This window comes from Hyla sarda, chromosome 3 (assembly GCF_029499605.1).
Source record: "Hyla sarda isolate aHylSar1 chromosome 3, aHylSar1.hap1, whole genome shotgun sequence".
Lineage (NCBI taxonomy): Eukaryota > Metazoa > Chordata > Amphibia > Anura > Hylidae > Hyla > Hyla sarda.
In genome coordinates this window covers 84,657,699-84,672,369 of record NC_079191.1, presented here as the reverse complement: position 1 = coordinate 84,672,369, position 14,671 = coordinate 84,657,699, and the positions used below count along the sequence as shown (strand labels likewise).

At 43.1% G+C, this 14,671-nt stretch overlaps 1 protein-coding gene across 8 annotated transcripts in view; it reads right to left on the bottom strand.

The window, feature by feature from the left end:
• TRIP12 (thyroid hormone receptor interactor 12) overlaps positions 1-14,671 on the bottom strand; it is a 132,207-nt gene that overhangs the window by 76,142 nt on the left and 41,394 nt on the right. For 5 of the 8 annotated variants that reach the window (XM_056564492.1, XM_056564491.1, XM_056564494.1 and 2 more), the window contains exons 2-4: positions 9,386-9,532; positions 8,573-8,704; positions 3,138-3,934 (exon numbers count right to left, since the gene is read on the bottom strand). In XM_056564492.1, the coding sequence (XP_056420467.1) occupies positions 3,138-3,934; positions 8,573-8,704; positions 9,386-9,483 (1,027 nt within the window). In that variant the 5' untranslated portion in view covers positions 9,484-9,532. The remainder of the gene's footprint in view (positions 1-3,137; positions 3,935-8,572; positions 8,705-9,385; positions 9,533-14,671) is intronic. The other 3 variants (XM_056564496.1, XM_056564497.1, XM_056564498.1) reach the window with 1 other exon arrangement.

The following is a 14,671-nucleotide window of genomic DNA, read 5'->3' as shown; positions in this document are numbered from 1 at the left end:
GGGAAACCCTGCTCTATGGTAAACACCAATAAGCTCATAGTTCTAAAAATGCTTTAAAGGAGTTATCCAGGAAATATATATCTCTCAACTGGCTCCAGAAAGCTAAACAGATAAGTAAATTACTTATATTAAAAAATCTTAATCCTTTCAGTACTTATGAGCTTCTGAAGTAAAGGTTGTTCTTTTCTGTCTAAGTGCTCTCTGATGACACGTGTCTTGGGAACCACCCAGTTTAGAAGAGGTTTGCTATGGGGATTTGCTTCTAAACTGGGCAGTTCCCGAGACACGTGTCATCAGACAGCACTTAGACAGAAAAGAACAACCTTAACTTCAGAAGCTCATAAGTACTGAAAGGATTAAAGGGGTACTCCACCCCTAGACATCTTATCCCCTTTCCAAAGGATAGGGGATAAGATGTCAGATCGCCGCGGTCCCGCTGCTGGGGACCCCTGGGATTGCCGCTGCAGCACCCCACTGTCATTACTGCACAGAGCGAGTCCGCTCTGTGCGTAATGACGGGCGATACAGGGGACGGAGCAGCACGACGTCATGGCTCCGCCCCTTGTGACATCACGGCCCACCCCCTTAATACAAGTCTATGGCAGGGGCGTGACGACTGCCACGCCCCCTCCCATAGACTCGTATTGAGGGGGCGGGCCGTGACATCACGAGGAGCGGAGCCGTGACATAACGATGCTCCGGCCCCTGTATCGCCCGTCATTACGTGCAGAGCGAACTCGCTCTGTGCTGTAATGATAGCGCGGTGCCGCAACGGCAATCCCAGGGGTCCACAGCAGCGGGACCGCGGCGATCTGACATCTTATCCCCTATCCTTTGGATAGGGGATAAGATGTCTAGGGGCGGAGGACCCCTTTAAGATTTTTTTAATAGAAGTAATTTACAAATCTGTTTAACTTTCTGGAGCCAGTTGATATATATAGAAAAAAGTTTTTTCCTGGATAACCCCTTTAACGTATTGTTCCAGAATAAAAACCTCTCACCTCCAACCCCAAACGCGTTCCGCTACACAGCTTTGTCAGGCGCTGCTGTGTAGCGAAAAAGCGTTTGTGGTTGGAGGTGAGAGGTTTTTTCCAACGGGGTGCATTGGTGATGTATCTTGCAGGTATTGTGTACTATTACCTGTGTTCCTTCTGTTTCTCGGTACCATCAGAGTCGCAGCCATTGTTACAATTACAAGGCCCCTGTCGTGACATTTCAATGCGGCATCCCTGTGCCCTAGACATTTCCTATTTTTGGACATATGGCCACTTGAACTTGTGATTTTATTCTCTCCGAGCCATCAAGCAACATAAGCTTTAAGTATAATACATCATGATGCATGTCCTTATATACCCGCACTTTTATGTGATCCTCATATTATAGCCCTCACCCCCTACTCTTCTGCCTGAGTATTCTCTTGTACCTACTTATTGTATGTTTTTTAACTGTATTTTTACCGATTTTTTGTATTTCAATAAAATGTACTTTTATTTGAATGAGTAAATCATGGTCTATAGTGTTTGTGTTGTATACTGACCATATGATATAGGGTCTCAGCTAGCCATATACCTTTTTTGGGTTACGACAGTTCATACCATGTTGTGTGTTTCCTCTGATGTTACATATGTTAATATACTTCCCTAATATGGCAGAATGAAGTGCGATTTCCCTTTTAAATATTGGAGACTTCACAATAAAACACTGCAATACCCTGTACCATCGCTGTTGTCAATACAGCCTTAAACCCTGCATATAAAAATGGACTGACAAAGCAGACAGCCCCTTACAATGTAAATATAAAGCTTGTAAGTTTACTTTACAGAAACTAAGGTTTTAGTAATTAAATAACATTTCCTGGACACCTTAGCCAGCCTTTCCATTACCTACAACATCTGAAGACACACGGCAACCGAACACATTCAGACAGCACATGCCAATATGCCCTCTTTCTTGACGGCATGGTTATATTGCTGATAAAATTTACACCCTAATTTTGAAAGTAGCACTGTGTTTTGTAAAACAAAAAAGACACACTATCAATACTGCAATGTTGCAGCATATCATCATAGAACATAAGTTTCCAGTGAGAACACTAACCTTAAGTATAGCGATGAAATCTAAGGCTGCATTCACATCTCTTTTTACACTACGGGTGCCGAATCCGGCTGGGGGAGAAGGGGCAAACCGGGCTCTCCTGTACCCCAGCCAGACCAGTGCTGAACTCCACTCACTTTAATGAGCCGACCGGAGTCAGACGGTGACTCCGGTCGGCTCATTTTTGACCCGTATCCAGTTTTGTGACCGGACCTAAAACCATAGTATACTACAGTTTTAAGTCCGGTCACAAAACTGGATATGGGTCAAAAATGAGTCGACCGGAGTCACCGTTTGACTCCGGTCGGCTCATTAAAGTGAATGGTGTTCAGCTCTGGTCCGGCTGGGGTATGGGAGAGCCCGGTTTGCCCCTCCTCCAGCCGGATATGGCCCCCGTAGTGTAAAAACAAGATGTGAATGCAGCCTAAGACATATAAAAGAAAGGTTCAACCTGCAGCTCTCCAGCTGGTGCAAAACTACAACTCAGTGTTAACGATGAGAATTGCAGTTTTGGAAAGGTCATAGATAGAGATGAGGGAAGTTACAGTAATTCGATTCGTCACGAACTTCTCGGCTCGGCGTTTGCCGACTTTATCCTGCATAAATGAGTTCAGCTTTCAGGTGCTCTGGTGGGCTGGAGATTCTCTCCTAGGACTGTATCCATCTTTTCCAGCCCACCAGGGCACCAGAAAGCTGAACTAATTTATGCAGGCTAAAGACAGCAACTGCCGAGCCGAGAAGTTCATGACGAGTCGAATCACTGTAACTTCGCTCATCTCTAGCCATAGAGCCACAGGCTGGGCAACACTAAACTGGAAGCTATAAGCTTCGGTCCAGTTCAGCTCCAGTGTTGCTATTAGCTTAATAGAGGAGTATTTTAAGACCAAGAGCTTGATGCAGATAGCAAAGAAAAAAAAACTGCTCAGCATCAGTCAGACCACCACGCTCCCAATCACAGGCTGTGGCGGGGACGATTAGAAGGCACTGGACCTCTTTAACCACTTGTTACAGTTTGACCATGCTAGAGATAATGGATAACTCACTTGCTAGTTTCGCCTGTAATCCTGAGGGTCCAGGTTTCGATGTCTCAGCCTTGGAAGATCCGGGGAGGGAAAGTTTTGTTTTAGGGAGGCTGACTTTTGGGCTGAATCGAGCTGCCCAATCAAACTTTGAAGAGCTGCTGGCTTTGGCCTGTTCTTTTTCTCGGCTGCTTCTTCGAGGGCTTGGACTTGAGGCAGAGCGCGATCGTCTAGCCTTGTTCTGATCCTTCCCTTGTTTCACTCGAGCTCCTGGGGGTGCAGCAGAAGAGACAGAGGCGACAGCAGAGGAAGAAGAGGAGGAAGTGGAGGCAGAAGAAGAGGAATCAGTAATGGTGCTACACCCAGCTTTGGCTGAGGTGGCCGATTTTGAAGCCAGCTTGGTGGGTTTTGGAGGCCTGTCTTCTGCACCAGTCGCTACTACGGCTGTACTGCTGCTCTTCACACAAGAGGAATTATCTGTCCTTTTTCTTTTGTGCAGCGGAGAGGTGCCGGGGGCTCCACCCTTCCTGCCGTACGCTTTGCTCGTCGACGGCAATGATGTGGGTGGAGCTGAATGCTCCTGGTCAATCTGTCTCTTTTTAGGTTTATTATTTGGTCGCCGCGTCCCAGCAGAGGGCTCGACGTGCTGAAGTGCTTTGGGTTTCTTAGCAGAGCTAGGGGAGTTGGTCCGGCTATAATCAAGGCTGGCACTACGCTTTACCCCACGGGAGGTTTCTTTCTTAGGCCTTTGAATTTCTGAGGTGCTACTTCGTTCTGGATCTTCAGGTTGTGATATTAAAACAGAAGATGAGGTACAGCCCCTGAGGGAGGGTGAAGAGAAAAAAGTGTTAACATACATTTTTATAGTTTAAAAAGGACCAACAGATGTATTTCTATCATGATTATAAAAAGCCAAAAAAGGACATATTCTAGGAAGATTAAGAAAAAAATAAAAATAACCCATACTGTTTACATTTATGGAGGCTATTAAAAGGCAAATTAAAACCTGGTGGTATTTAGATACATTATATTCATGTTTTTATCCCAAATTAAAGATTTTCAAAAGATTTTTTGGAGTGATGATGACTTTCACAAATTTAAAATTTTACTTAAAATGGTAAATCATCTTGCACTTTGTGATTCAATTGAATTGCAGATTTGCAAACTAAACTAATGTAAAAATGTAAACATGCAAATTGCTTTTCTATATCTAATTTTTTTTCTGCATCTGTTAATATACATGTTGAAGTTATATATGTGCACAATCATCACACAGTCTGTGTACATAGGTACCACCTGAGCCAGTGTTTCCCAATCAGGGTGCCTCCAACTGTTGCAAAACTACAACTCCCAGCATGCCCGGACAGCCTTCGGCTGTCCGGGCATGCTGGGAGTTGTAGTTTTGCAACAGCTGGAGCCACCCTGATTGGGAAACACTGACCTAAGTATATACTGCTCAGATAAACACATTTTTGGTCACCTGCCCAGAGTGTGTTTAACTGGATGAAAAGAAACCATGTAAGGCTTCTTTCACACTACAAAATTACTCCGTTTTAAAGGGGTAGTCCAGTGGTGAAAAACGTAGCCCCTATCCTAAGGATAGGGGATAAGTTTGAGATCGCGGGGGGGTCCGACCTCTGGGGCCCCCTGCGATCTCTCTGTACGGGGGCCAGGCTCTCCGGCCAGATAGCGGGTGTCGACCTCCGCACGAAGCGGCGGCCAACACGCCCCCTCAATACATTGCTATTGCAGAGCCGGAGATTGCTGAAGGCAGCGCTCCGGCTCTGCCATAGAGTTGTATTGAGGGGGCGTGTCGGCCGCCGCTTTGTGCGGAGGTCGACACGCCCCCTTCCCGCGGGCTGTCGGGGTTCCGTACAGGAGATCTGGGGGGCCCCAGCGGTCGGACCCCCCGTGATCTGCAACTTATCCCCTATCCTTAGGATAGGGGATAAGTTGTTCACCACTGGACTACTCCTTTAAAGTACCGTTCGAAGTTCCGTCTGAAAATCGGCTGTAAAACGGCAGTTACAAAATCCTATACGGCCATTAGAAAATCCCCTTCTAGTCTATGGAATTTTTACATTATCCATTTTAACCCGTTATAGCCAGTTATTAATATACATGCACTATTTCTCCCGTTACCATCTTCCGTCACAAAATAACGGCCGTTATTAATAACGGACTATAACGGGTTAAAAAGGATAATGTAAAAATCCCATAGACTATAATGGGATTTTCTAACGGCTGTATAAGATTTTGTAACTGCCGTTTTACAGCCGATTTTCAGACAGAACTTCGAACGGATCTTTAAAACGGAGCAATTTTGTAGTGTGAAATGGGCCTTACTGATCACTTCACATGTAAAATGGAACAATTATTCTACCACCAGAGAGTTACTACTACTATCTACTGGAAACAAATGAAAAGGTGATAGACTAAATATTAAAGTCAGTCAGCGTGGGGGGTAGAGATGGGGAACTTGTTTTAAAAAAAAAATTTTTTTTAAAGTTTGGCACATGTATCATGGTACCTGTTAACACAAAAACCCATGTCTGCGCAGTATCCAGCGCATTTTTTAAAACTGCAGATATTATGCTGTGTTCAGTCAATTAGCTTACATTGAAATCTTCAGCATAAAATCTGCAGCTTCTAAACCTAAGCATCAAAAATGCTCAGGATACTGTGAATATGTGAATACACCCTAAGGGTACGTTTCTTAGCTGTGCGCAGCAGATTTTCTGCGGCGGAATTTAGGCTGCGGAAAATCCGCCGCAAGCCCCACTGAAGTCAGTAGGGACAGCGGCGGATTTTCCGCAGTGTAAATTCCACCACGGAAAATCTGCTGCGGACAGACGAGAAGAGCCCGCCCACTTTCAAATACGCAGCGGAAAACCCGCAAAAAAATTCGCTCGTGTGAACGTACCCTAAGGGTATGTTCACATGGTAGTAAAGAGTGCGGACTGTCCACCCGGAAAACAAAAATCGGACATTCGGCACATTCGAAAGTTCCAGAGGGCACTAGGGCCACTAGTGACTGCAGAGACTGCAATGTATTTCCAAGAGAAATTCGTAGAAATAATAGATATCTCTATCCTTTCTGCAGATGCCAGAATAGAGAAAACATCTGACGCATAAATTCCACCATGTGCACAGAGCAGCAGATTCTCATTAAAATCAATGGGACACTGGTGCAGCAGAATGTCTGTGCAGAATATTCGCATGTGTAAACATACCCTAAGGGTACGTTCACACGTACGGATTTTCGCAGAGTATTTCGCGGCTGAAGGACCTCCTATATGCTGCCTTTATATGTGCCTGCTCGGAGCGGCAATACGCCGCTACGAGCAGACACAATGCGATGTGCGAGTCGCCGCGCGCATGCGCAGTATATTCGCACATCACTGCAGCTCTCGGCCTAGCTAATTGAGCAGGGGAAGCGGTTGCGATGTGTGCGAGTACACCGCGCATGCGCGGCGACTCGCACATCACAGTGTGTCTGCCCGGAGCGGCGTATTGCCGCTCTGAGTAGGCACATTTAAGGGCACCATACAAAGGTCCTTCAGCGGCGGATGTGCGGCGCAAAAATCGCTGTAAATCTGCACGTGTGAATGTACCATTAGGCCGCGTTCACATGGCAGAATTTCTGCACTGAATTCTGCATGTAAATTCTGCATGGATTTAAAGTTGATACACTTCCAATGGGATTCTCCTGTCCCATTCACACTGCAGAATTTATGCTGCAGAATTTCATTGAAGTGAATTGACTATAAATTCATGCAGAATTTAGAGCAAAAATTCTGCCGTGCGAATCCAGCCTAAAGGGGTTATCAAAGAGTAGAAAACGAAGATATCTTCTTTCAAAAACAGCACCGCACCTGTTCTCAGTAAAGACCAGAACAGTTGGGAAACTTTCTGAATCAGTTGGGTTTAAAGGTGTTTTCCATTGGAAAAAAAAATAAAACTTGGCTAAAGAGAAGAATTACTCCTGCCACTTCATTCCTCCTTGATGCTTTTTCTTTTTTTTGGCACAAGCAATGAACTTTCTGTATACCCACATGACTGCAACAGCCCATCAATAACCTCATCGATGTAAGGAATGAGATAACTGAGGTCAGTGATTGGCTGTACCAGTCACATGGATAGACAGACATGTCATCACTGCAGACAAATGAAAAAGAGCCACAGGGAGGACCAGAGTTGCAGTACTGGAGTGATGGGGGATTTTTCAGATTTGTAATGCTTCTTCTGATATCTTATCACAATACAGTCAAGTTTTTTTTTTACTCAGAAAACCCCTTAAAGAAGACCATACACTAGTGGTCTCAAACTGTGGCCCTCCAGATGTTGCAAAACTTCAACTCCCAGCATGCCCGGATAGCCGTTGGCTGTCTGGCCATGCTTGGAGTCTAACTTTTTCAACATCTGGAGGGCCACAGTTTGAGACCACTGCCATAAACATTACACAGCTGATACAGAAATCTCACTCATGTATAAGCCATTACTCCCCACACCATTAAACAAAAATGTCCAGAAAATTATGCAAGTTTATTTCAGTGGTTAGAGGAGAGACTAACACTGCCAGCAGCTCAATGCCCATGGGAGCAAAGGATCTGGTGTGTTTCTTTCCACCAATGATTGATTTAGTGTTGGGGTCTCTGGACTCTTCCTAACAAGAGTGTCAGCTAATCTAACCAAAAACTACAACCAACTGTAGTACAAAAAGTTATAAGTTTGCCACAATGAAAACACAGTAACTATTAAAAGGGGTACTCCACAGGAAAACTTAGTTTTTATTTTTTATCAACTGGTGCCAGAAAGTTAAACAAATTTGTAGATTACTTGTATAAAAAAAAAACTTAATCCTTCCAGTACTTAGCTGCTGTATGCTCCACAGGAAGTTATTTTCTTTTTGAATTTCCTTTCTGTCTGACCACAGTGCTCTCTGCTGACACCTCTGTCCATTTTAGGAACTGTCCAGAAGAGAAGCAAATCCCCATAGAAAACCTCTCCTGCTCTGGACAGTTCCTAAAATGGACAAAGGTGTCAGCAGAGAGCACTGTGGTCAGACAAAGGAAATTCAAAAGAAAATAAATTCCTCTGGAGCATACAGCGGCTGATAAGTACTGGAAGGATTAAGATTTTAAATAGAGGTAATTTACAAATCTGGTTAACTTTCTGGCACCAGTTGAAAAAAAATAAAAAATTCTGATAGAGTACCCACTTCAAGCACATGTGACCGACAGTACCGAAATGGTTTAGTGTATTATTCAGCAGGAAAATAAAAGCAGAAAATAGAAGCAAGACATGACCATTTCTAAGGAAGACCTAAACACATGCAGCATTCAGACTGACAGGAAAAGAGTTTCGAATCCTTTACTAGATCTTGGTGTGATCCTCCACCAATATCACCATTTAACTACCAATTCTATACAAGTTCATAAAGTAGTTAGTAAAGTTACCTTTTAGAGCTGTATCCCCTGGACTGGCCAGTAGCTGTATTAGACTGCACTTTGGGGGTCTTAGAAAGTGACTTTCTGCTTTCAGGAAGGCTAAGGGTCTTATGTTCTGCCTGCTCTAACTGGGACCTGTTGCTGGAAAACCAAGAGAGAACTGCATCAGAGGATACAGAAAAACACAGATCCCTCCTGTTATGTTTAGTATAAGAAATCCGGAAACATTACTCCGAAGTGACTCCATGGTTCAAGTTTTGGTAACATAAAACTGGGCTGCAATTTTTTATTTATTATAATTTTTTTTTTTTTTTTTGCATACACGGCAACCCCCACTTTCCCTCGACAAATGCAACTGCCCAGGATTTATGTTTCTTCTTCCCTTAAGAGTTAGAAGCTTTAGAAGAATTAGCAAGATTAAGACAGATGTTAAGTGTTCTTAAAAGTGTTTGTAAACGTTCATTGACAGCAATCATGAAACCGTATCAGAACAGAAAGTCAACAGACAATCTAACAAAAAGCCGAACAAGTGTTATCTGTGCCAAAATTATCTAAGCAAGGCTAACAAACAGCTTAATTGTGTGTATAAAGATTTTGGTTTTCTTGCATGTGCTGCAGAACTCCCTTTAGAAGAGTAGTATGTGTGCCTGAGGGTTATGGCGGTGTTTCCCAACCAGGGTGCTTCCAGCTGTTGCAAAACTACAAATCCCAGCATGCCCGGACAGCCTTTGGCTGTCCGGGCATGCTGGGAGTTGTAGTTTTGCAACAGCTGGAGGCACCCTGGTTGGGAAACACTGGGTTACAGCATTGAGGTTCTCTTACCTTCCTCCTGCAGTGTCCTCTTGCGGCTGGGCCCCAGCAGTGTTCCTCTGTGAACGTCGCAGTGACCCCCCTGGATTGGTATTAGGCCGGCTGGACATTGGCACCTCTCTCCTGAAGGGACATACCCTTTCTAGACACTACCATTCACTGTAAAAGAAAAAAAATAATTTGTTTTACAATATTGCTCAAAAGGAACATGGCTACCTGGCAATACACTAAACCAAGTACAGCGATACAGCAATACTGACTGTTGTAAGACTCCTGTTATAATGAATTGAACAAGGTACTTGCACTGCATGAGGCTCCGCGACAGAGCCTGTCTGCTGTTTATGCCCAGCATGTAGCTTGAATGCTGGATTGTCCATGCTAATGTATCTCTGAAAATCGGAGCACATTAGCTAGATGGACAGCAACATTTGCTATCATTTGGAGTAAAATACTTCCGAGACCTTTATAGACCATCTATTTTACACTTTAGCCACTAGGACAATTTTTCACATTTTTAAATACACAAATAAAACCTAAAGCTTTGCACAATGCTTGGCAGCATTTTTACACTCACGGGTGACCCCATTTTTGTGCCTTGAACAGAAAGAATACCTTCAGAAAACTGACCAGATAGTCACCATTAGGCCAAGTTTGGTCCAAGTCTATGCCAGGACATCTTGGTACATACTGCAAACCTTTCTGACAGCTTGCAAACTGGGGCCTACGCAATCCAAGGAGTAGATCCACAACATATGCCTATCCATTTCTTTATAAAGTCTGAAAAGAATACAAATCTCTGCATTCAGGACATTTAATGTTTAAAGTATACCTGTCAAAGTGCCAAAAAAAAATTTAAAAATAAATAAAAAAGTGATTTGTTACTCAGTACCTAATCCTAATCATGTAAAAAAAAAATAATGTTTAAGTGTCTTGGACCTATATATCCCTAACAAATAGCATTTATATCTTGCTCATTTGCTTTGTGTTCTTGCCTTGTGGAGAGGGTGTGTCCATCTCGCTCCCTCACAGTGATGACTCATCTGCTCTGTGTCTGTGAGCAGCCTTGCAGTCTGCAAATCACTGCATAGTAGTTTTATGCATACATTTTCTATCTGTTCCTAGTAAAGCTGGATGCTAATCAACATAACTGTCACCAAGTGTGCCATTCAGCTTTCACTGACTCCTGAATGTCTGATCAGCTTCTTTGTCATTCAGGAGCCAGAGAAAGCTTTGGCTGTTCAAGCATGCTGAGAGTTGTAGTTTAGGAACAGCTGAAGGCTTTAGTGGTGCAATTGTGATCTCCTATACTGGATAACAACACGCTTTATGGCCGGTATTCAATATGCTGCAAAATACAGTGTAGTCTGTCTGCATAAAGATAGATGACCCCAAGTGGCGGGTATTTACATTTTTTTTAATATTTTAGTAATTAACTTTTTTTTAATAAATGTATATTTAAAAAAGTCATATCATCAGTAGTACTGCAAAATATAAAAAGTTTTTCATAATGACAGTGCCTCTAAGTCACAAATGCTCTTATTAGGGCTTGAAACTAGTCGCTTCTTTTTTTGCTCCTTCCACATCCCTCACCTGTGTCTTTGTCACACAGATGATCCCGGGAAAAAGTTTTTTGGAGTGCGGTTTTTCCTCTCTCCAATGAAGCGTAAATTCTCTACACACAGCCTGCATTTCAAAGTATTTGCATTGTACTCAGCTGTTTGCAGGTTTATTATTCTGTTTATGCATCTTTTGAATTTTTTTATTTTATTTTTTATTTTTTTATTTTTTACACACAGTGCCACTCTATTCCTATTATTTACACTAGGGTTACCTCAGTAATAACAGTAGGCGTCAAAGAGGCAGCATGAAGAGAAACACCCACCTCCGCATCAGACTGACACAGGATGGAACTGTTTAAAAGGAAGCCTGTCATCCACCAGTCATCAGAGTAGTCCCCAGAGGCTTCTGCTTGCCCACCTTTACCAATAGCTCCCTATATCCAAACAGATTTAAAAAAAAAAAAAACCCTGTGTGGAAACCTAGCCTCAAAGTGGTAGGTTCTCTAAGCGGGATGTCCATAAGACCATATAGGAAAGTAAAGTAATGGGTACTTCATTACTAACAGATTGATTTTAGTCTATTAGACCAGTGTTTCCCAACCAGGGTGCCTCCAGGTGTTGCAAAACTACAACTCCCAGCATGCCCGGACAGGCAAAGGCTGTCCGGGCATGCTGGGAGTTGTAGTTTTGCAACACCTGGAGGCACCCTGGTTGGGAAACACTGTATTAGACTGTGTAAAATTGACTGTATTTTGGTGCACCAATCAAATCTGACAAAAAAAGCACATAAAAGCCCTAACACTCCCAATTTTCAGAAAGTCTAAGCATAGTGGATATTGGTTATTTTCCTCAGGTTATTTCCTGAGTAGTCACCAGTAATTCAAAAATATGCAAACAAAGCAAAAAAAACATCTTGTATAATTTTCTCTGTTTACACAATGGACATCCAATTGACACTGCAAAGCAGTGTGGAATGCCTAAACTGATGAATGGTCGGGGGATGGATTATTTTTTTTCTTCACCTTGCTTAAATGCAGTCAGCATAAAAGATAAACCTAACCCTAATAAAAAAAATAAAAAGAACTGAAGAAGGTACTTCCCAGAAGGTACAAATTAACCCCTTAAGGACCAAGGGCGTACAGGTACGCCCTTGGTCCTGCTCTCCTGATATAACGCAGGGTTACACAGTAACCCCGCGTCATATCGCGGCGGGCCCGGCGTCAGTGAAGCCGGGACCCGCCTCTAATAGCGCGCAGCGCCGAACGCGGCGCCGCGCGCTATTAACCCTTTAGCCGCGCGCTCAGAGCTGAGCCGCGCGGCTAAAAGTGAAACCAAAAGTGGCCGGCTAGCTCAGTCGGGCTGTTCGGGATAACCACGGCTAATCGCGGCATCCCGAACAGCTGACAGGACAGCGGGAGGGCCCCTTCCTGCCTCCTCGCTGTCCGATCGCCGAATGACTGCTCAGTGCCTGAGATCCAGGCCTGAGCAGTCATGAGGCAGAATCGTTGATCACTGGTTTCTTATGAGAAACCAGTGATCAGCATAGAAGATCAGTGTGTGCAGTGTTATAGGTCCCTATGGGACCTATAACACTGCAAAAAAAAAATGAAAAAAAAAAAAGTGAATGAATATCATTTAACTCCTCCCCTATTAAAAGTTTGAATCACCCCCCTTTTCCAATAAAAAAAAAAAAAAAACACAGTGTAAATAAAAATAAACATATGTGGTATCACCGCATGCGGAAATGTCCGAATTATAAAAATATATCATTAATTAAACCGCTCGGTCAATGGCGTGCGCGCAAAAAAATTACAAAGTCCAAAATAGTGCATTTTTGGTCACTTTTTATATCATTTAAAAATGATCAATAAGTCCTATTAATGCAAAAATGGTACCGTTAAAAACTTCAGATCACGGCGCAAAAAATGAGCCCTCATACCGCCCCATACACAGAAAAATAAAAAAAGTTCTAGGGGTCAGAAGATGACAATTTTAAACGTATTAATTTTCCTGCATGTAGTTATGTTTTTTTCCAGAAGTACGACAAAATCAAACCTATATAAGTAGGGTATCATTTTAATCGTATGGACCTACAGAATAAAGATAAGGTGTCATTTTTACCGAAAAATGTACTACGTAGAAACGGAAGCCCCCAAAAGTTACAAAACTGCGTTTTTTTTTCAATTTTGTCGCACAATGATTTTTTTTTCCGTTTCACCGTAGATTTTTGGGCAAAATGACTGACGTCATTACAAAGTAGAATTGGTGGCACAAAAAATAAGCCATCATATGGATTTTTAGGTGCAAAATTGAAAGAGTTATGATTTTTTAAAGGCAAGGAGCAAAAAACGAAAATGCAAAAACGGAAAAACCCCCGGTCCTTAAGGGGTTAATATAATATAATATATACACACACACACACACACACACAGAGGGATGTGGAATTCCTATCGCCTGACGGATCAACTATAGAGGTAGCCAGAGGGCTTACCTCTGCTTACCTGGTGTCTGTGGCTCTGTCATTGATAGAGCTTGGCTGGACTAGGCTCTATCAATGGATCACAGAGCACACAGATCAATGGAGCTCAATAGAAATATATTGATCTGTATGAGGAATCCTAATGATTCCTCTTAAAACACAGAATTGCTATTTTTATAATATCCCAGAAAAAAAAGTTCAAAAGTGATTAAAAAGTCAAATCAATACCAAAATGGTTCAAGTCTCAGCATGAAAGTTATAGTTTTGTAACAGCTGGGGGCACCCTGATTGGACAAACACTGGTCTATTGTCTTAACTTTATATGGCTGCTGCTTTTACTGTTTAGGCTGTCGCTCTCTCATAGGTATCCTTCATTTGGCTCTAACTCATTATTAAATTATTTTTGCCTGCCCCTTTCTTTCTCTCCCTTCCCTTGGTTTGATCAGACTAATATGCACTTTATCTATGGCCGTACAGAGTAATTGTGCGCTGTACAGTAGATGCAAGTGAGACACATTCATTGTTCGGGAATTTGCGCCAACAGCTTTGCTGAACAGAATTGCAGAATACCACCAAATTTGTGTTCTCAGGATTCTGCCAAAATGCAAGCCCCACTTACGGCAAGACAAAGACTGATGCTATAGTTTGTGGAATGCGGAATTCCCCTTTCTAAATGGGACACCAAAACCCCATTGAAAGTAATGGGCAGTAAATTCTGGTGGAATAAACGTGTGAACATACCATAAGACAGCAGGTACAACAATAAAATCTGACAGGTGATAGAACTAAACCACATAAAAGCCCTAAAGCTCCCAGAGAAAGTCCCAGCATAGAGGACATTGGTTATTTTTGTTAAAGAGTAGCTATCACTAAACTAAAATTTCCCTATTCCCCCTCCCCATCTGTCCCTGACACTAACTACATCTATCCCTGTCTTTATTTCTGCCCAAATCCCCATTAAATTACCTTATCTAGAACGGATGGAGGAGCTCAGAGTTGAGCTCTCTGGCAAGGACAGGAAGTGGGCGGTCCCGGCAGGCACAACGTCATCTGAAGCCTGGCCGGGGATCACTTCCGCCCGTCTTCTCTCTCTTTCCTGCAGCTCGCGCGCTGCAATGAATGAGGAGAGGGAGATGCAGGGGGGCGGGGATATTTAAATTTTGCGTGCCGCGCGCAGTACTCACTCTCTGCCAGTATAGGAAACAGGCAGAGCACAAGCACAGTGCTCGTGCGGCGTGCAAAATTTAAATGTCCCCGCCC